Source organism: Vidua macroura, chromosome 25 (genome assembly GCF_024509145.1).
Source record: "Vidua macroura isolate BioBank_ID:100142 chromosome 25, ASM2450914v1, whole genome shotgun sequence".
NCBI lineage: Eukaryota > Metazoa > Chordata > Aves > Passeriformes > Viduidae > Vidua > Vidua macroura.
In genome coordinates this window covers 1583830-1603783 of record NC_071595.1, presented here as the reverse complement: position 1 = coordinate 1603783, position 19954 = coordinate 1583830, and the positions used below count along the sequence as shown (strand labels likewise).

Here is a 19954-nt window from a genome sequence, read left to right as displayed (position 1 = left end):
AGGGGAAATAAGCCTTGCCTTATTCCCAAGTTCTTGGAGGAGCAGGTGTGTGGGAGCTGGGATGCTGCAGCTTGTCCTGGTGTGTTGTTGCCCAGGCAGGGCTTCGGGGTGGCAGCTCTGGCAACCTTTTTATTCCCCCAAAAAAAGCTGATTTTAGGACCTACCTGCTCCAGACATCCACGCTTTTCAATGCTCTCCCTCCAGGCTCGAGGCAGCCCCGGCCTCAACAGGGGACAGGAAGAACCTCCTGCCCCACTGCCGGGGGTTTCCAGCCCCATTTTTCCCTGGGAACACCCACCTTGATGGTTTTGAGGGAGCAAACAGCTCCCAAAATCCCTCTGCCTCCTTCCCTGGCAAGGCAGCATTCCCAGCCACCCGCTCCGTGCTCATTTAGCACCTTCCTCCTCCTCCTCCTCCTCCTTTCCCACCTGTGTGGGGGCACTTGTGGGGCTGCTCCCTCCTTCTCCAGAGCTTTTCCCAAGGCACCCATTTCCCCCATCAACATTTTGCCCCCCGTTCCTGTTTCTGTGGTGTATTTGGGGCCAGCGCTGCCTCCCAGCCCCGGCTTGTCCCTTCCCACACCCGCAGCCCTTGGGGCTCCATCCCCTCCTGGGGTCACCTGCGACCCCCTGCCCTGCCTCGAGCCCCGCTTTTCCCATCCCTGCCATCCCCATGGCATCTGTAGGGATCCGGGGAGGGGGCGGGGGGGGGGGGGGGTCACCACTCCCTGAATCCCAGCCCAGGGGTGCTCCCAGCACATCCCACCCCGCTGGACCACTGTGGCCCCGCTCGGGGCTGGGAGGAGAACTGGGTCAGCCGGGTAACCATGGAGATGCTGAGGGAGATGCTGAAGCAGCGCCAGCACAGCCCCGGCTCTCCAGAACCCTGGAAAGATTCGCCCGCCCTGGCACCCTCCGGATCCGGCCGGGATGGGGCTGGGAAGCTGAGCTGAGCCTCCTCCTCCTCCTCCTCCCCGGCGCAGGGCCGGTAAGACGCCTCCATCTCCTCTTCTAATATTTTTTTTTTGGGGGTGCCACGGGCGGGGAGGGGCAGAACTCGGCCCCCGCGATCCTAACGCAACAGGGATCCCGATTTTCCTGCCGCCCGTGCTCATCCATCGGGGATGCTCCAGCCATGACACGGCTCCCGGCGGTGTCCGGGAACCCCTCGGGCTCCGGGTTTGGCTCGCCGGGGAACTTCCCGGGGCTGCCGGTGCTCGTTGTTTCCCGCAAGGACGGAGCGTGGTGGCGGTGAGCGCTGCGGGGGCTGCGGCGCTGCCCCGGGAGCTCGGGAATGCGTTCCCATGGCGGGGCAGGAGCGGGCTCGGCTGCGGCGTCACGGTGGATTGCTCCGAGCATCCCGGTGGTTCGGGATCCAGGGAATAAATACATGGAGGGGAAGGGGGAAATGTGGGTTTGGAGGGAAAGCTGGTGCGGTTCCCCGACTCCATCCCCGCGCTGCCGGGAAGGGGGAGCCGGGGCAGGGGCAGCAGCGGGGCTGGGGGTTCAGCAGCGGCCTCAGGGGGCCGTGGTGGCATCGAGGGTGCCGTGGTGGCATCAGGGGTGCTGTGGCCATGCTGAAGATGCTGGGGTGATGCTGAGGATGCCATGGCCATGCCGAGGGTGCTGTGGTGGCACCAAGGATGCTGTGGTGGCATCAGGGGTGCCGTGGCCATGCTGAGGATGCTGTGGCGATGCTGAGGATGCTGTGGTGGCACCAAGGATGCTGTGGTGGCATCAGGGGTGCCGTGGCCATGCTGAGGGTGCTGTGGTGATGCTGAGGATGCTGTGGTGGCATCGAGGGTGCTATGGCCACGGCAAAGATGCTGTGGTGATGCCGAGGATGCCGTGGCCATGCCGGGGGTGCTGTGGTGGCACCAAGGATGCTGTGGTGGCATCAGGGGGTGCCGTGGCCATGCCAGAGATGCCGTGGCCATGCTTAGGATGCTGTGGTGATGCTGAGGATGCTGTGGTGGCACCAAGGATGCTGTGGTGGCATCAGGGGTGCCGTGGCCATGCTGAGGATGCTGTGGCCATGCCGAGGGTGCTGTGGTGGCACCAAGGATGCTGCGATTGTACCAAGGATGCTGCGGCCGTGCCAAGGATGCTGTGGTGGCACCAAGGGTATTTGTGGTGGTACCAAGGATGCTGTGGTGATGCCGAGGGTGCTGTGGTGACACCGAAGATGCTGTGGCCACGCCAAGGATGCTGTGGTGGTGCTGAGGATGCTGTGATGGCACCAAGGATGCTGTGGCTGTGCTGAGGACACTGTGGTAGTGCTGAGGGTGCTGTGGCCGTGCCAGGGATGCTGTGGTGATACTGAGAGTGCTGTGGCCATGCCAAGGATGCTGTGGCCATACTGAGGATGCTGTGGCCGTGCCAGGGATGCTGTGGTGATACTGAGAGTGCTGTGGCCATGCCAAGGATGCTGTGGCCATACTGAGGGTGCCATGGCCGTGCCAGGGATGCTGTGGTGATACTGAGGGTGCCATGGCCATGCCAGGGATGCTGTGGTGATACTGAGGGTGCTGTGGTGACACTGAAGATGCTGTGGCCGTGCCAGGGATGCTGTGTTGATACTGAGGGTGCCATGGCCATGCCAGGGATGCTGTGTTGATACTGAGGGTGCTGTGGCCCTGCCAAGGCTGGCCCAGCTGTGGTAGCCAGTCTCCAGCACTCAAACCCAGTCTCCAGCCCAGCTCATCTCAGCACCAGGCACCCCCCAAACCCCCCAGGCAGCATCCGCTCCAGGCAGAAAGAGATTGTGCAGAGAGATACGGGGTAAAATCACGGGCAGGGGAAAGCAAATCCTCCCTTCGGGCTGGGGAGTGCCTCGGCTTCCTTTGCTGCGGATTATCCCTGTGTGTGTTGCATTGGAAATGATCCCATTAGCGCTCTGCTCTCCTGATCTAATTTGCTCCCACCAGAGCCTGGTGCTCTCCGGGCGGCTGGAGCGGCGAGTGGGGAACAGCAACAGGAGCCCTTTGTGTTCTCCTGGCCCCACAGGGGTGGGTTGTTCCGGGGATTTCTCACCTGGAGGGGCCTGGGCTGGGCCAGGCTGAGCCCTCGTGCAGAGGGATTTGTGTTTGTTCAGGCACAGCCTAAGCCAGGTTTGCCGGTGGGGAAACTGAGGCATGGGGTGCAGCGGGACACTGCGGCTGGGGAAGTGTTTGGGATCCATTCCCTGTGCCAGGTGCATCCTAAGGGAAAACTCAGGGGTTGCAGCAGGTTTGGAGCCTGAGAGTGGCGGGTGGCATTGGGAAGTGTCATCCCAAAGGTCCCCAAGGCAGCAGATCAGCCTCAAGCCCTCCTCGAGGAGGTGCTGGACATCGGCACGTGGCTGTGATGGGGCAGATCCGGAGCTGGGATTGCACCTGGTGCCAATGGCTCCATCCCTCTGGAGCTGGGACACATCCCACACCGATGGTTTTATCCCAGGGATCCACCCCTCTGGAGCTGGGACACATCCCACACCGATGATTTTATCCGAGGGATCCACTCCTCTGGAGCTGGGACACATCCCACACCGATGATTTTATCCCAGGGATCCATCCCTCTGTAGCTGGGACACATCCCACACTGATGGTTTTATCCCAGGGATCCACCCCTCTGGAGCTGGGGGTCAGCGCTGAGCCCCCCCAGGCACAAGGAGTGGGGGGAAGGCCGTGGGTCAATGCCTGGGCAGAGCCAGGAGGGAAAACCCCAGCCAGGCGGGAACTCATTAATGATATTAATGACTAATCACCCACTCACCCCTGCAGTTGACAAACCCACGAGTTCAGTGGTGCTGGAGCTGATCCCACAGCTCCTGCCAGCTCTCATCCATGATTCCCATCAGGTCTCATCCCAGCTGTGCCCTCTGTGGAGCAGCAGAGCCCCCACCCAGCCCCACTCCCCATCCCCGCGCTCATGTCCATCCCTCTCTCCTGAAAGGGAAACATTTTTCCAGGCGCTGCCTCCATCCATTATCACAGAGTGCCTTCACTTGGCCTGCAGTTAATAATTCACCTTTTCCCTGGAAGATGGATGCTCCATCCCGCTGGAATTTAAATATTCATGGACAAGGGAAGGCGGCAGGGCCGTGTGGGAGCTCTGGCATCCACCCCCGGTGCTCCAGGGATTCCCATCCCGGGGTGGAATCACCCGCAGCAGGCTGAGCTGGACACGGTTTGGAGAAGGGGATGTGCAGGGAAAACTTGGCTGGATGTAATTTTGGATGTCCTCGGGGGTGGATGGGGCTGTCCCCAAGGGACGCCTCATCCCTGGCTGGGCAGGCTGGTGGCACTCAGAGCCCTCTGCCCATCCAGGCATCTCCTGGATGCTGGGAGTGTCCTGGTCCCGCAGGGAGCTGAGGTAGGGCTGGATGTTCACCCCAAGGGTCCTGACCCCTTCCTGCTGCTCCCACGGGTGGGGAAAAATCTTGGAATATACTGAGATGAAAGGAACCCACAAGGATCATCCAGTCCAACCCCTGGCCCTGCACAGATACCCCAAAATCCCCCCCTGGGCATCCCTGGGAGCGGTGTCCAAGCGCTCCTGGAGCTCTGGCATCCTCGGGAATGCTCCCGAGGGAGCCTGGGGAGTTCCCAGCGGGGAAAAACCTTTCCCCGATTTCCAGCCCTCCGTGGGAATTTCCTGGATTTGTGAACGCTCCGATGGCACCGCCCATCCCCGCGGGGATGCGCCACAAACCCCTCAGCGTCCCCACCTTGTCCCCGCAGCTGATCCCGGGCAGCAGGGCCGGTGCCGGTGCCGGCGGGCGCGCCGACCATGTTCAACGGGGATGCCAGCTCCTCATCTGCCAGGAATGTGGTGCGCAGCTCCAGCATCAGCGGCGAGATGTACAACCTGGAGAAGAGCGCGCGCGGCAGCGCCGACTCCGTCTCCGTCACCGTCACCGCCAGCAAGAAGCGACGCTCCAGCCTGGGCGCCAAGATGGTGGCGATCGTGGGGCTGTCCCAGTGGAGCAAGAGCACCCTGCAGCTCAACCAGACCGGTGAGAGGCCATCCTCATCCCCTTCTTGGGGTTTGAGGTGGCCAACAGTCATGCTTTGGTTGCCCGCGTGTGATGGAGGCATCTAAAAGTGGCGCCCAAAAATGGCGCCTAAAAATAACACCCAAAAAATGATCCTGCAGCTCAACCAGACCGGTGAGAGGCCACCCTGATCCTCCACTTGAGGTTTGAGGTGGCCAACAGTCATGCTTTGGTTGCCCGCGTGTGATGGAGGCATCTAAAAGTGGCGCCCAAAAATGGTGCCTAAAAATAACACCCAAAAAATGACACCCAAAAAAACTACATCCAAAAAATGATCCTGCACCTCAACCAGACCGGTGAGAGGCCACCCTGATCCCCCTCTTGGGGTTTGAGGTGGCCAACAGTCATGCTTTGGTTGCCCGCGTGTGATGGAGGCATCTAAAAGTGGCGCCCAAAAATGGCGCCTAAAAATAACACCCAAAAAACTACACCTAAAAAATGACACCCAAAAAAAAACTACATCCAAAAAATGATCCTGCAGCTCAACCAGACCGGTGAGAGGCCACCCTGATCCCCCTCTTGGGGTTTGAGGTGGCCAACAGTCATGCTTTGGTTGCCTGCGTGTGATGGAGGCATCTAAAAGTGGCGCCCAAAAATGGCGCCTAAAAATAACGCCCAAAAAACTACACCTAAAAAATGACACCCAAAAAAAAACTACATCCAAAATTGATCCTGCAGCTCAACCAGACCGGTGAGAGGCCACCCTCATCCCCTTCTTGGGGTTTGAGGTGGCCAACAGTCATGCTTTGGTTGCCCGCGTGTGATGGAGGCATCTAAAAGTGGCGCCCAAAAATGGCGCCTAAAAATAACACCCAAAAAACTACACCTAAAAAATGCTACCCAAAAAAACTACACCCAAAAATGACACCCCAAAAATGGCACCTAGAAGTGACACCCAAAAAACTACACCCAAAAAATGGCACCTAGAAGTGACACCCAAAAAACTACACCCAAAAAATGGCACCTAGAAGTGACACCCAAAAAACTACACCTAAAAAATGATACCCAAAAAGCTACACCCAAGAATGACAGCCCAAAAACGGCGCCTAAAAACGACACCCAAAAAAGGCACCTAAAAACGACACCCAAAAAACTGCACCCAAAAAATGACACCCCAAAAAGACTACGCCCAAAAATGGCACCTGAAAAATGGCGCCTAAAAACGACACCCAAAAAACTACACCCAAAAATGTCACCCCAAAAACGGCGCCTAAATATGACACCCCAAAAATGGCACCTTAATGCCTTATATTACAACGAGGCATTACGAAATTCAAACAGCTTCCCCAGTTAACAATTCCCTAAATTTTAAGGCTGTTCCAGGGAGCTGCCGGGACCGGGCAAACCCTTGCGTGGGGACAGCCCCGAAGGAGCAGGACAAAGCTGGCGATGCCACCGCTCACACATGGTCACGCAGCAGGGCCCGGGGACGGTGCCAGGGGTGGCCGCTCGTGCCACCCTCCTCCTCCTCCTCCTGCTGCCATCTGCCACCGCCGGGGACGCGTGGTGGGCAGGGGGGTGGAGGAGAGGGGACATCAGGTGGTGTTGGGGCTGTGCCCACACCTGTGGTACTCTGTCCCCTCTGGCACGGGGACAGGGGCACAGCAGTTCTGGAGGCCAAGGGGACGTCAGGCAGCTCTGGGGTTGTGCCCACACCTGCAGGTTGCTGTCCCCTCCAGGACAGGGACAGGGATTTTGGAGGACAAGGGGACATCGGGAGCGTTGGGGCTGTGACGTCGTTGATTGCTGTCCCCTCTGGCACGGGGACAGGGGCACAGGGAGGGTGGAGAAAGGGGACATCAGGAGCTTTAGGGCTGTGGCATTGTGGATTGTCCCCTCTGGCACGGGGACAGGGGCACAGCAGTTTTGGAGGCCAAGGGGACATCAGGCAGCTCTGGGGTTGTGCCCACACCTGGGGGTTGCTGTCCCCTCCAGCACGGGGACAGGGATTTTGGAGGACAAGGGGATGGAGAAAGGGGACATCGGGAGCATTGTCACAGGGGCTGTGACCCTGAGGGTTGTTGTCCCCTCTGGCGTGGGGACACGGGGATTTTGGAAGCCCAGGGGGTGGAGAAAGGGGACATCAGGGGCATTGAGGCTCTGACATCGTGGATTGCTGTCCCCTCTGGCATGGGGACAGGGGCGCAGGGGGGTTCTGGAGGCCAAGGGGACATCAGGAGCAGTGGGGCTGTGACACTGTGGGCTCCTGTCCCCTCTGGCACGGGGACTTTGGAGGCCAATGGACGGTGCCAGCGCTTGTGGGGTGAGTGGGGCAGGTCTCCGTTGCAGAGGGGACCCTCGGCCATCCAAAGCCACGGTGACACTGGGACAGAGCGAGGCTGTGGCAGGTGCAGTGGGGACACGGGGACACGGGGACACGGGGACACGGGGACACGGGGCCAGCCCGTGGCTCTCCTCTCCTGCCGCACCGGGGTGTGCCCGTGCAGGATCCCGTGGGAATTCACCCGGGGAACGGAGCACAGCTCCCTGGAACGATGGAAATGGGGAAGGCGGGGAGGCAGGGACGGGCTGGGGGGCAGGAGCTGGAGCCGACCCCGTCTCCAATTCCAGAGGGGGGCCCCAAAAAGCTGCGCAGCACCATCCGCAGGAGCACCGAGACCGGCATCGCCGTGGAGATGAGGACCAGGGTGACCCGGCAGGGCAGCCGGGAGTCCACGGACGGCAGCACCAACAGCAACAGCTCCGACGGCACGTAAGGAACGGGGCAGGGACGGGCAACGGCGCCGGGATCGCTCCCGGCGTGTCCCGCGGAATTGGGCAGAGGGATGCTCCATGAAAATCCTTTGCAGGTTCATCTTCCCCACCACGCGGCTGGGAGCAGAGAGCCAGTTCAGCGATTTCCTCGACGGGCTGGGCCCGGGGCAGCTCGTGGGGCGGCAGACCCTGGCAACGCCCCCGATGGGTGAGCAGGGGCAGCGCCCGGGGAGGCTCCGCAGGGAGGGAGGGAAGGGGAGGAAGAGGCCGCGTGGTTCTTCCCAGGGCTCCATCCCAGCACATCCCGCTCCGGGAATGCTCTGCCCCGTGCAGGGGAGCAGGGCTCAGGGCAGGGCATCCCTGAGAAGCCGCAGCTCTGCCTTTTCCCGGGGCTCCCTTTTCGAGCATCCTGGAACCAAACCCCCACCTTCTGTCCCTCTTTTCCCTTTGAAATTCCAAATGGGGACCAAAAGTTGCACCCTGAGTCTGAATTCCCAGCCAGCGTGTCCCCAGCTGGGGACACATCCCAATGTGGCCCCCTGATCCTGCTGGCTCTGGAGATGCTGGGAATGGGAAGAGCTGCCCGGTGTCCCCTGTCCTGTCCCCTCTGTCCCTGTGGTACTGGGAGCTGGTCCTGAATAAATCCCAGCAGGAGGGAAGGGGAAAGGGAAAGGGAAAAGGGGAAGGGGAAAGGGGAAAGGGAAAGGGGAAAGGGGAAAGGGGAAAGGGGAAAGGGGAAAGGGGAAAGGGGAAAGGGGAATGGGGAAAGGCGAAAGGGGAAAGGGGAGGGGGAAAGGGGAAAAGGGAAAGGGGAAAAGGGGAAAGGGGAAAGGGGAAAAGGGAAAGTGGAAAAGGGAAAAGGGGAAAAGGGAAAGGGGAAAAGGGGAAAGGGGAAAAGGGAAAGTGGAAAAGGGAAAAGGGGAAAGGGGAAAGGGGAGGGGGAAAGGGGAAAAGGGAAAGGGGAAAAGGGTAAAGGGGAGAGGGGAAAAGGGAAAGTGGAAAAGGGAAAAGGGGAAAGGGGAAGGGGAAAGGGGAAAGGGGAAAGGGGAGGGGGAAAGGGGAAAAGGGAAAGGGGAAAAGGGTAAAGGGGAAAGGGGAAAAGGGAAAGTGGAAAAGGGAAAAGGGGAAAGGGGAAGGGGAAAGGGGAAAAGGGAAAGGGGAAAAGGGGAAGGGGAAAATGGAAAGGGGAAAAGGAAAGGGGAAGGGGAAGGGGAAAGGGGAAAAGGGAAAATAGAAAGGGGAAAGGGGAAAAGGGAAAAGGGAAAGGGGAAAAGGGAAAGGGGAAAGGGGAAAGGGGAAAGGGGAAAAGGGAAAGGGGAAAAGGGAAATGGGAAAAAGGAAAGTTGTAGTTGGACCCCTCAGAGTTTCTGGCCCCTGATCCCTCCTGTCCCAGCCTCTCCTTTTCCTGGGGATCACCCAGCCAAGGCCCAGTCTGGGTAAACCCCGGCCTTATTCCCATCACGAGGGACAAAATCCCAGTGACGGGGATGGAGCCGATGGGGACGAGGGGCTCCCATCCCCATCTCCCCTCGCTGCTCCATCCAAGCTCCTTCCCATCCTCTGAGCCCCTAATTCCCAACAAATCCTGCATCCAGTGGGACGCTGGGTGTGAGGGTGGCGGTGCCCAGTTCCCACCGGTGATGAGGACACGGGGAGGGGGGGCTGTGGCTGTCCCCAGGGGGAGGTGACCATCAGGCACGGCCCTTGAAGGCGCGTCCCCCCCCTCGCAGGCGACGTCCACGTCGGCATGGCTGACCGCAACGGGCAGCTGGAGGTGGACGTGATCCAGGCCAGGGGACTCATCCCAAAGATGGGCTCCAAGTGCATCCCTGGTAGGTGGCAGTGGAGGGAGGGGGTCGGGTGCCGTGCTGGGATCATCCCAGGATCCTGCTCCATGTCCCCGTTTCCCCCGTTTCCCATGGCAGCCACCTATGTGAAGGTTTACCTGCTGGAGAACGGCGTCTGCCTGGCCAAGAAGAAGACCAAGGTGGTGAAGAAAACCTGCGACCCCTCGTACCAGCAGCCCCTGCTCTTCGAGGAGAGTCCCCAGGGCAAAGTCCTGCAGGTGGGCAGGGACACCTTCCCCTGTCCCAGGTGGCTCCAAGCTCCATCCAGCCTTTCCTTGGACACTGCCGGGGGTGGACAGCCACAGCTTCTGTGGGCTGCGATGCCCTCCTTGGAGCTGGGATGTCCTCCTTGAGGTCTGGGTGCCCTCCTTGGGGTCTGGAATGCCCTGCCTGGGGTTGGGATGTTCTGCTTGAGGTCTGGGATGTTTTCCTTGAGGTCTGGGATGTTCTCCTTGAGGTCTGGGATGTTCTCCTCGAGGTCTGGGATGTTCTCCTCGAGGTCTGGGATGCCTTGCTTAGGTCTGGGATGCTCTCCTCAAGGCCTGGGATGTTCTCCCCGAGGTCTGGGATGTTCTTCTCGAGGTCTGGGATGCCTTGCTTAGGGCTGGGATGTTCTGCTTGAGGTCTGGGATGTTCTCCTCAAGGCCTGGGATGTTCTCCCCGAGGTCTGGGATGTTTTCCTTGAGGTCTGGAATGTCCTGCTTGAAGTTGGGATACTCTCCTCGGGGTTGGGATGGTTTCCTCGAGTCTGGGATGCTCTCCTCAGGGTTGGGATGCCCTCTTTGGGATCTGGAATGCCCTGTGCCAGGACCTCCCCACCCTCACAGGGTGAGGGGAGCGAGGCCAGGCATCCCCAGAGCCTTTCCCGCATCCCTCAGACCTTCCCAACCCCGAGCACAGCAGGGATTTTTCCCACCTGGGCACGATTTCCCCAGAACTCCCAGCTCCATCACCCCTTCCGTGCCCGCAGGTGATCGTCTGGGGCGATTACGGGCGCATGGACCACAAGTGCTTCATGGGGATGGCCCAGATCATCCTGGAGGAGCTGGATCTCTCCAGCGCCGTCTCGGGCTGGTACAAACTCTTCCCAACCTCCTCCCTGGCCGACTCCAGCATCGGACCCCTGACCCGCCGCCTCTCCCAGTCCTCCCTGGAGAGCTCCACCAGCCCCTCCTGCCCGTAGAGGCTGGGATTGGGAAGGAGACATCCAAGGAGACCTTGCAGAACTGGTCGTGGAGAGCTGTAAATATCCTTTTTTTTTTTTTTTTTTTTTTCTTTCTTCAGTTTTTTTTTTTTTTTTTTTTAATTTTCAATCTCCTTCCCCCACAAAAAAAAAAAAATCTGCCCTGGATGCCCTCCCTGGGAAGGGAGAGGGAGTGAGGACGGGGTGTGAGGCAGGGGGGAAGGAGAGGCGAAAATTCCCTCCGAGGGCTGCGACTGCCAACGATCCCAGACTGTTCCCAGACCTCGTCCTGGAAGCTCCCGGTTCTCTCCCGACCCTGCTGGGAGCAGCCCAGTCTGGCTGAGGACGAGGTTCCTTTTTCCTCCCATTCCCTTTCCCTGCCTCCGAGGAAAAGGTGGCTTTCCAAGGGGAAAACCCCACCGGACTCGGAACAAATCCAACTCAGCACTATTTTTGTTTTCCAAGGAATGTAGCATCTTCTCTTATGTAGCTTTGCCACGTGCTAACAACACACTCACTGCAATATCCAAGAGAACTCCGGATGGACCGGGAACATCTGCCAGTCTCATCCCATTTGGTCGCTTTCCCAGCACTTTTGGTGGCCATTTCCCTGCCTTTTCTTAAATTTTTTTCCCCCCATTTTTTTTTTTTTTTGGATTTTCCCGGGAGCATGTAGCCTGTGACCATTGCCAAAGCAAGAGGGGACAGGGGAAGGGGTGCTCGCCTCCCCTCGGCGGCCGCCGGGCTTCTCCTCGTGTCTCACCGCCGACCGCGCGCGCGTCCGGCCAAAACCAGACCCAAAGGACAAACTCTGGGAATGCCTCGTGGGAGGTGGGAGAAGGCAGGAATACCGGGATCCTGGCGGATCGGCTGCCTCCCAGCCCCTTCCTTCCCAGCTGGAGGGCTGGGATGCTCTCCTTGAGGTCTGGAGTGCTCTCCTCGGATCTCAGATGTCCTCCTTGAGGTCTGGAGTGCTCTCCTCGGATCTCAGATGTCCTCCTTGAGGTCTGGAATGCTCTCCTCGGAGCTGAGATGTCCTCCTTGAGGTCTGGAATGCTCTCCTCGGAGCTGAGATGTCCTCCTTGAGGTCTGGAATGCTCTCCTTGGAGCTGAGATGTCCTCCTTGAGGTCTGGAATGCTCTCCTCGGATCTCAGATGTCCTCCTTGAGGTCTGGCTGTCCCCCCTTGGGGTCCGGGAAGCCCTGCTCAGGGTTGGGATGCTCTCCTCGAGGTCTGGGATGCTCTCCTCGAGGTTGGGATTCCCTCCTCAGGGGTTGGGATACCCTTCTTGGGGTCTGGAATATCCTCCTTGGAGTAGGATGCCGTCCTTAAAGGCTGGGATTGCCTCCTCAGGAGCTGGGATTCCCTCCCTGAGGGATGGGATGACCTTCCCAAGATCTTGGATCCCCTCCTGGAGATGCCCTCCTCGGAGCTGGGATCTCCTCCTCCTCCTCCTCCAGACCAGGCTGTCCTCCTCAAGGTGTGGGATTCCCTTCCCGGGCTCCAGCACGCTCCCCTCGAGGTCTGGGACATCCCCCTTGGGGTTGGGACACCCTCCTGGAGAGCTGGGATGCCCTCCTGGACACTTGAATTCCAAGCAGGAGCGGAATCCAACCCTGGTTCTCTCCAGGGGGACATCTCAAGAGCGGCCCTGGAATTCGGGGTGGGGCAGACAAAGGAGCGGGAGTTCCTTAGCGGGATGAGCGTTTTTGGGGTTTTTTTTTTCGTTTGTTTTGTTTGTTTTTTTTTCCAAGCAGCATTTTGGTTCCCTCCGAGGGATCCAGTTCTTGTAGCAAACCCGGGAATTACGGAAGCTTTTTTTGAAGGTGCCTATTGAAATTTGCTGAAATTACTCAGGGGAGACACCACTAGAAACTCTTGGTTTCTTCATCAAATATTCCTAAACCCAATGACTGTCCTGAAGGATCAGTTCCCAAGAGAGAAGGAACAAAATCCCGACACACCAAAAGATGAGGAGACTGGAAGAGGACAAGAGGTTCACGAGGAATTTCACGGGGCTGGCTCTGACCTTCAGTCTTCACCACAAAGCACCCCACAGCACGGCTGGGGTTTTTATAGGATTATTTCTTGGCAAAACACGGAATTCCACGATGCACAGAGCACAACAAACCCACCTGGGCTTCTCCTGGTGGCACCGGGAATGAAGAACCAGCTCAGCCACAGCGGAACAAACCCAAACCTGAAGGAAAAGACTGTTGGGATGAAGCTGTTCCCTCCACAAACCCAACCCCAAACCTGGGGGTCCAGAAAAACAAACCTGGGGGTCCTCAACCCCAAATCTGGAGTCCACAAACCCAAATCTGAGGAATCGTCTATCCAGTGCCAGAGGTCCACAAACCCAAACCTGAGGGTTCGCAAATCCAAGCCTCGAGGTCCACAACCCCAATTCTGGGGTTGCATAACCCCAAATCTGGGGGCCCAAAAACCCAAACTTGGTGTTCCATAACCTCAAATCTGGGGTTCCACCAACCCAAATCTGGAGTTCCACAACCCCAAACTTGGGGGGTCCACCAACCCAAATCTGGGGTTCCGCCAACCCAAACCTGGGGTTCCATAACCCCGAAGTTCCACAACCCCAAATCTTGGGATCCACAAATCCCCAAACTTGGGAGTCTACAAACCAGATCTGCGGCTCTACAAACTCCAACTTTGGGGTCTGCAGAGCCACACTTGGGGTTCCACAACCCCAAAAGCGTGGCCAGCAGGACTCATCTGTGCTGTGGCCAATTCACCCGGCACTGCCACAACTTCGGCGCCATCGTGACGGGGACTCGGAGCTGCTGCCGCGACTTTGCCAACTCCAAAACCACCCAGAAGGGAATTGGCTGGATCCTGCTGAGCTGGGATGGGGAAAAGTTCATCTTTCCCCCCACAGTGAAGGAGGAAGGATGAAATCCTCCTCAGAGGAGGCCGCGATTCCTGGATGGAGACCTCTGGGAATGTGGGATGCCCTGAGCCTCGGTGGTTTGGGGAATAAACCCGGTGCCCTGAGTGCTGAGACAGGAACAAACAACGGCCTGGACTCGATGTTCCCTCCTGAGCACGGAGCAATTCCACGAGGCCAACGGAATCGTGGCGAACAGAATCCCACCAGGCTCAAGCTGGCGCAGCCTGTGCCAGGATTTTCGACTCTCCGCGAGGGAAAGCATCCCAAAAAAAAAGGAGAAGCTTTCCACTCCTCCAAGCTGCCGCTCTTCCCTCTGCCTTCACCGACTCGATTCTGACGGGAGAACTCCAAATCTGCCGCGGTGGGATTGTCCCGGGCACGGAGCAGGAGCGTGGGCAGAGCAGGGAGCAGAGCAGGGACGTTCTGCTCCCGGCGTGGGCACAGCCCTCCCGCCCCCTCCGCATTCCCGCGTTCCTCCGGCGGCGCTTCCCTGCCAGGAACATCCCACGGCTGTGCCCGGCTGGGAGCAGGGGCGGGGGGACCAGCAGCAGAGCGTGGCCACCGCCAGCTCCCCAGGGGCCACCACGCTCATCCCTGGCTCTCTGCTGGAAAAATCCCGCTGGGATTCCCACCTGGGAGCGAGGAAAACCCAAAGATTTCGGCTCATGAGGACGAGCTGGGGGCGACAAGGACGCGGGAGGGGTTCCTCCCGCTCCTGGAGAAGTGGGAAACACCATGGAGCGACACCAAAATCCAGGAAAACGTTCCCTCCTTCCCTTCCAGTCCCCCAGGAGCTGCCGCTCTCTTCCCAGCAGGAATGACCCTCCTTAAACTGGTGTGGGAAACCCAGAGCGGGGCAGAAGCCAGGATTGCGCCACGTTGGGGTTGCAACTTCAGCTTCTCATTTCTCAGCCCCACCAGGAGCTCGTGTCAGATGTTTTCCTTCCTCAAACGAGAAAAAAAAACCACGGCCAAGACACCCAGAAATCCCAAACTGAGCCCCGTGCCAGCTCCTGAGGAAACGAACTCCATCCCAGGGTAAAGTCCTGCACTCCAAGGTTGGCTTTTTGTTGTTTTTCTGGGGGGATATTTTCTCCCAGAGGGCATTTTTTGATGTGCAATTTGATTTTGCAGAAATTCCCTGGAAGGAATTTTGAGTTTGATGATTTCCTCTGTTTTCTATCAAGGAAAGAAATCCAAGTCACTGGATTTGCCAGAGATTTTTTTTTTTTTTTTTTCCTAGAAAGAGGAATTAACATGGAATTACATCACTTTTGCAGCCCATTTCACACCCAGCCCCCAGCAGAGAGGAGCAACCCCCACCTGACACTGCCAGAACTGAAATCCAAACCCCCAGCTGGGATCACGAGGATGGATGTGACAAAAAAAAAAAAAAACAACCTTGGAATGATGCTGGAACATCCCCTGAAAGCTGACAAAATTCACTCAAAGCACAGAGAACACTCCAAGATTCCAGGCCTGAGTTATCCCTGGTTTTCCACCAGCCTGGAATGGGCCAGATTTGCCAAATCCAGTGAAAATTTCCAAGAATTTTGGATCAGCCAGAATGCAGCTGCTGCTTCATCACCATCAGGGCACAATGAAAACCTGGGAGAGGAGCTTTGGGTGGAGTTTTCCCAAAATCCAGTGGGATACAGCACCAATTCCCTGAACTTACTGCCACAGAGGACTGGGGTGGGGTGGGAAAATTCCCTCCACCTTTCCCAGCTCTGCCAACTTTTCCTCCAGGAGCTCCTGGTTCCAAACAGAGCAGGAATTCCTCAGGAATGGGATCAGGATTCCCTTGGCTGACAGGGAATCTCTTCTGTTCACTGCCTGACACCACAGCTTGGGAAATCCAGCCTGGATTCCACAATTCCCACCTGGACACACAAACCCCAGCGGGGCAGGAATGATTTTTTTTTTTTTTTTTTTTTTTTTCCCTCACACAAAAAAAACCAACCAAACAAAAAAAACTGCACCAGGGATGTTTTTCCAGGTGGAAAATTTTTCTTCCAGATGACTCAGACGTTTCTTTCCGGATGGATGGGAAATGCCTGGATGTGGGAACATCTGGAAGGTGCGGGATTGGTTTGGAAAATAACGGAATTGTGCAGATCAAGGAACAGTGGCCGGGCTGAATCCAACCAAAATGCATTTTTCCTGATGGATGGGAAGAGCTCTCCCTGCTTTCCCTCGGGATTTCATGGCTGCAGATGGATCTGGAGGATTCCCTGCAGGAACAGCAGGGTTTGCATCCCGCTGTGCCAAGGGCAGCACGGCCTTTTCCAACGTTTTTGTAGCAAAGCTGTTCCAACTGGAAGTCTTCCCTCTGCTCCACAGATCCCAGGCTGGTTTTGGGTGGGAAAGACTTTAAAATCCATGGAATTCCAGCCCCTCCGAGGCTGCTCCAAGCCCCATCCTGGGACACTTCCAGGGACAGGGCAGGATTTCTTTTTCCTCCCAATCCTTGGCTGGTTGGTTAAAGGTGTGAAAATCACTTTTAGGAGTTGAAAAGCTGCAGGAAAGACTTTTTAAGGGAGGGAAAGAAAAAAAAAAAAAGGCAAAAAAAAAAAAAAAAAAAAAAAAAAAAGGCATCCCAAATCACAGGGTTGGAATTTTGGGAGTCACTCCGTGACCGGGTGGGAAAAATCCCGCTCACCTCACCTGAGGAAGATTTTTGGGTTTAAAAAGACACAGAAAAGTGTCCAAGTGTTGGCCTGGGTGGTTGAGGAGCCTCCACGTTGTGGGAGCATCCCTCAGGAACACCGGGATGGACTCCAGGAGAATCCAGGAGATCCCAGTGCTCCCCCAGGGCCTGGAGCTCCCGTTGTTGCTATACCTCATCCTTTTCCTTGGATCCTTCCCTTTTCCCACTTTTGCCATTCCTTCAGGACCCAGAGCTTGTGCACTCGGCCACATCCAGGTTTTTTTTTTTGTTTGTTTTGTTTTGTTTTTGTTTCCCTGTGGAATGAAAAGCAATCCATGATTGGGGTGAGCAAATCCCAACCCTGCTCCCTTTGGGATTCCAGCCCAAGGCAAGGGAATCCCGGGGTTGGAGGGATGATCCAGAGGGATCCCAGAGTTGGAGGGAAGATCCAGAGGGATCCCTGTGCCCCCTTTTCCATCCTCCCTGTCCAGCAGCCCCCCAAAACCCTCCCAGGGTGGGCGAGGGGCTCGATCCCAAAATCCAGCGCTGCTCCCGCCCTTGGAAGGGCACAAATCCCTCTCCAGAGTCCTTGGAAGGGCACAAATCCTTTTCCAAAGCCCTTGGAAGGGCACAAATCCCTCTCCAAAGCCCTTGGAAGGGCACAAATCCCTCTCCAAAGCCTTTGGAAGGGCACAAATCCCTTTCCAAAACCCTTGGAGAGGCACAAATCCCTCTCCAAAGCCCTTGGAAGGGCACAAATCCCTTTCCAAAACCCTTGGAGAGGCACAAATCCCTTTCCAAAGCTCTTGGAAGGGCACAAATCCCTCTCCAAAGCTCTTGGAGAGGCACAAATCCCTCTCCAAAGCTTTTGGAAGGGCACAAATCCTTTTCCAAAGCCTTTGGAAGGGCACAAATCCTTTTCCAAAGTCCTTGGAAGGGCACAAATCCCTCTCCAAAGCTCTTGGAAGGGCACAAATCCTTTTCCAAAGCCCTTGGATGGGCACAAATCCCTCTCCAAAGTCCTTGGAAGGGCACAAATCCTTTTCCAAAACCCTTGGAGAGGCACAAATCCCTTTCCAGAGCTTTGGAAGGGCACAAATCCCTCTCCAAAGCTCTTGGAGAGGCACAAATCCCTCTCCAAAGCTTTTGGAAGGGCACAAATCCTTTTCCAAAGCCTTTGGAAGGGCACAAATCCTTTTCCAAAGTCCTTGGAAGGGCACAAATCCCTCTCCAAAGCTCTTGGAAGGGCACAAATCCTTTTCCAAAGCCCTTGGAAGGGCACAAATCCCTTTCCAAAACCCTTGGAAGGGCACAAATTCTTTTCCAAAACCTTTGGAAGGGCACAAATCCCTCTCCAAAGCTCCTGGATGGACAAGGAGCCTCTGGAGCAGGCAGGGGGGGTGACCCTCCCAGGGAGGACGGGTGTGGAATGCTGATCCCATTCCCTGCAGGATCCCAGCTGCCCCTGGCTCCAAAGGGAATTTTCTCCCACCGCAGGGAATATCCCGAAGGAATTCCTGATCCCGAGGGGGAGCCCCCTGAATGTTCAGAGCACTTTGAAGTTGGTGGCCTTGTTTTCCTAAAAGGGCTTTGATCTTTTCATGAAAGGAGAGTATCTTCCTCATCCCATCATCATCATCCTCCTCCTCCTCAGCTCGGAATTCATCCCTGGAATGTTCAGGATGATCCAGGATTCTGGAATCTGTCATTAATCCCCCAAGTTTACACCCAAAAGGGCAAAACAAAGTTGAGGATTCCTCCTGGGATTTGGGAAACCAGGGAAATAAAAACAGAGGGGGAAAAAGCCCCCGATGGATTTTTAGGAGGAGGCAAAGTGAAGTTTGGGAATCTTTATCCCATCCAAAAATTCAGGATTTCCATTCCAAATGGAGGGGTTTTATCCATAATAAGGAATCTTTCAACCCAGCTTCCCCCCTAAAAGGTTTGAGGGGGAATGAAAGGGAATTGTGGAATTCCAGACTGGTTTGGGTCCATTAAAAACTGAAATAAAAGGGAATAAAAGGGTGGGAATGATGAGGGATTAAAGGCAAGGAGATGCTCCCAGAACTCTGCCAGAAATTCCAAACCCTTGGAAGCTGAGGCTGAAAGGAGGGATGGGGGTGAGAGTGCAAAACCCCACAAAGACCCCCAAATCCTTCACATTTTCCAGCCTCAAACCCCCCAAAATTTGCATGGAAAGGATGCAAATTTTGCATCCAAAAGGGATCACCAGAAGAGGAAGGGGGAAGCGTCAGAGCTTAATTAACCGTGAGTTAATTGGCACTAAATGAGCAGGTGACAGCTGAAGGGAGAGCCAGGGAAGAGTTTCCTTGGATATTTTAGGATTTCTGGGAGCTGGGATGGGAGCAGTGACTCCACCCCCTCCAATTTGTGCTGAACTGGGATTAATGACAGATTCCTCCCATTCCACAACTCCACCCTCCCCAAAAATCACCGGGAAGGGGGGAACTGGAGCATCCTTGGAGCCCCAGTCCCACATCCAAGAGAAGTGGATGGGTTTGGGACGGCTACAGAAAAGTGGGAATATTTCAAAAAAAAAAAAAAAAAAACAACAAACGAGCAAATGGAATTTTCTACCTTTGTCCTGTCCCGTTTTCTATGTGTGTGGTCCTTTCTTAAATGTCAAACTCTTGTATTTTTGTGGTTTCTATCTGCGGGACCGACGGCTCTGAGGGCGCACGTTGTTTTGTAAAATATTCCTGACATTTTCCTTCCCCAAAAAAAAAAAAAAAAAAGGGAGGAAAAGCTGAATTATTCACCTTTTAATTGGCTTTGCATGTACAGTATTGGGGCAGCAAGTGGAGATGATTAAAGCCAGCTTGAAAACTTTTTTTTTGCTTGTGCTTGAGTTTTTCCCCCCCTAAAAAAAAAAAAAAAAACAAAAACATCCCACAACCTCTCATGGATACTCTGGGAAAGAGGGGAATGGGATAAACTTTTTTTTTTTTTTTTTTCCCCCTGGAAAAAGCAGGTTTGATTTGAGGAAAGAAATCCCATCATGAATAAAAGATCCCACACAAGCACCCCTAAATCTCCCTGGTTCCCAAATCCCCTCCAGCTTCCCAAGAAAAATGGGGAGGGATGGGAAAAGGGGGAATGGGCAGGGTTGGGTGGGATTTTGGGATGAAATTCCTCCCTGAGAGGGTGAGGAGGGGCTGGGATGGAATTCCCAGGGAAGCTGGGGCTGCTCCACACCTGGAATTGTCCCAAGCCAGCTTGGAGAAATCTGGGATTGGGAAAGGAGCAGGGGGTGGAATGGGACCCAAACCATCCTGGAATTACACAATTCTCTGATTTTTTTCCCCTTTCCTTCACATTTTTGGACGAGCCCCGACAAGGTTTTGTTGAGGCCGAGTTTAAAATAGTTGCAATAATGGAATTAGAGCTGGAATGAAATAATTTAATCCCAGCAGCTGCAGGAATTCTGCTCCACCTTCCCTCCATCCCAAAGCCGAGGGGTTTGTATATAAAAGTGTCAACTTTGGATTCTTCCAGGCCTGGCTGTGCTCCCTCAGCTCCCTGGCATTTGGGACAGAGCCCAAACCAGAGGGAATTTGGGCTGATTTTTGGGATGGAATTCCCTAAATTCCCACGTC

General features: G+C 56.1%; 1 protein-coding gene across 1 annotated transcript; it reads left to right on the top strand.

Moving 5' to 3' along the window:
* Positions 1-937: 937 nt before the first annotated feature.
* Positions 938-19911, top strand: RIMS3 (regulating synaptic membrane exocytosis 3). The gene is made up of 8 exons (XM_053998620.1): positions 938-987; positions 4721-4995; positions 7606-7747; positions 7845-7957; positions 9480-9581; positions 9675-9814; positions 10567-10838; positions 19854-19911. The coding sequence occupies exons 2-7, from the start codon at positions 4770-4772 to the stop codon at positions 10777-10779; spliced, it is 936 nt and encodes a 311-aa protein (XP_053854595.1). The 5' UTR covers positions 938-987; positions 4721-4769; the 3' UTR covers positions 10780-10838; positions 19854-19911.
* The last annotated feature ends 43 nt before the right edge of the window (positions 19912-19954 follow it).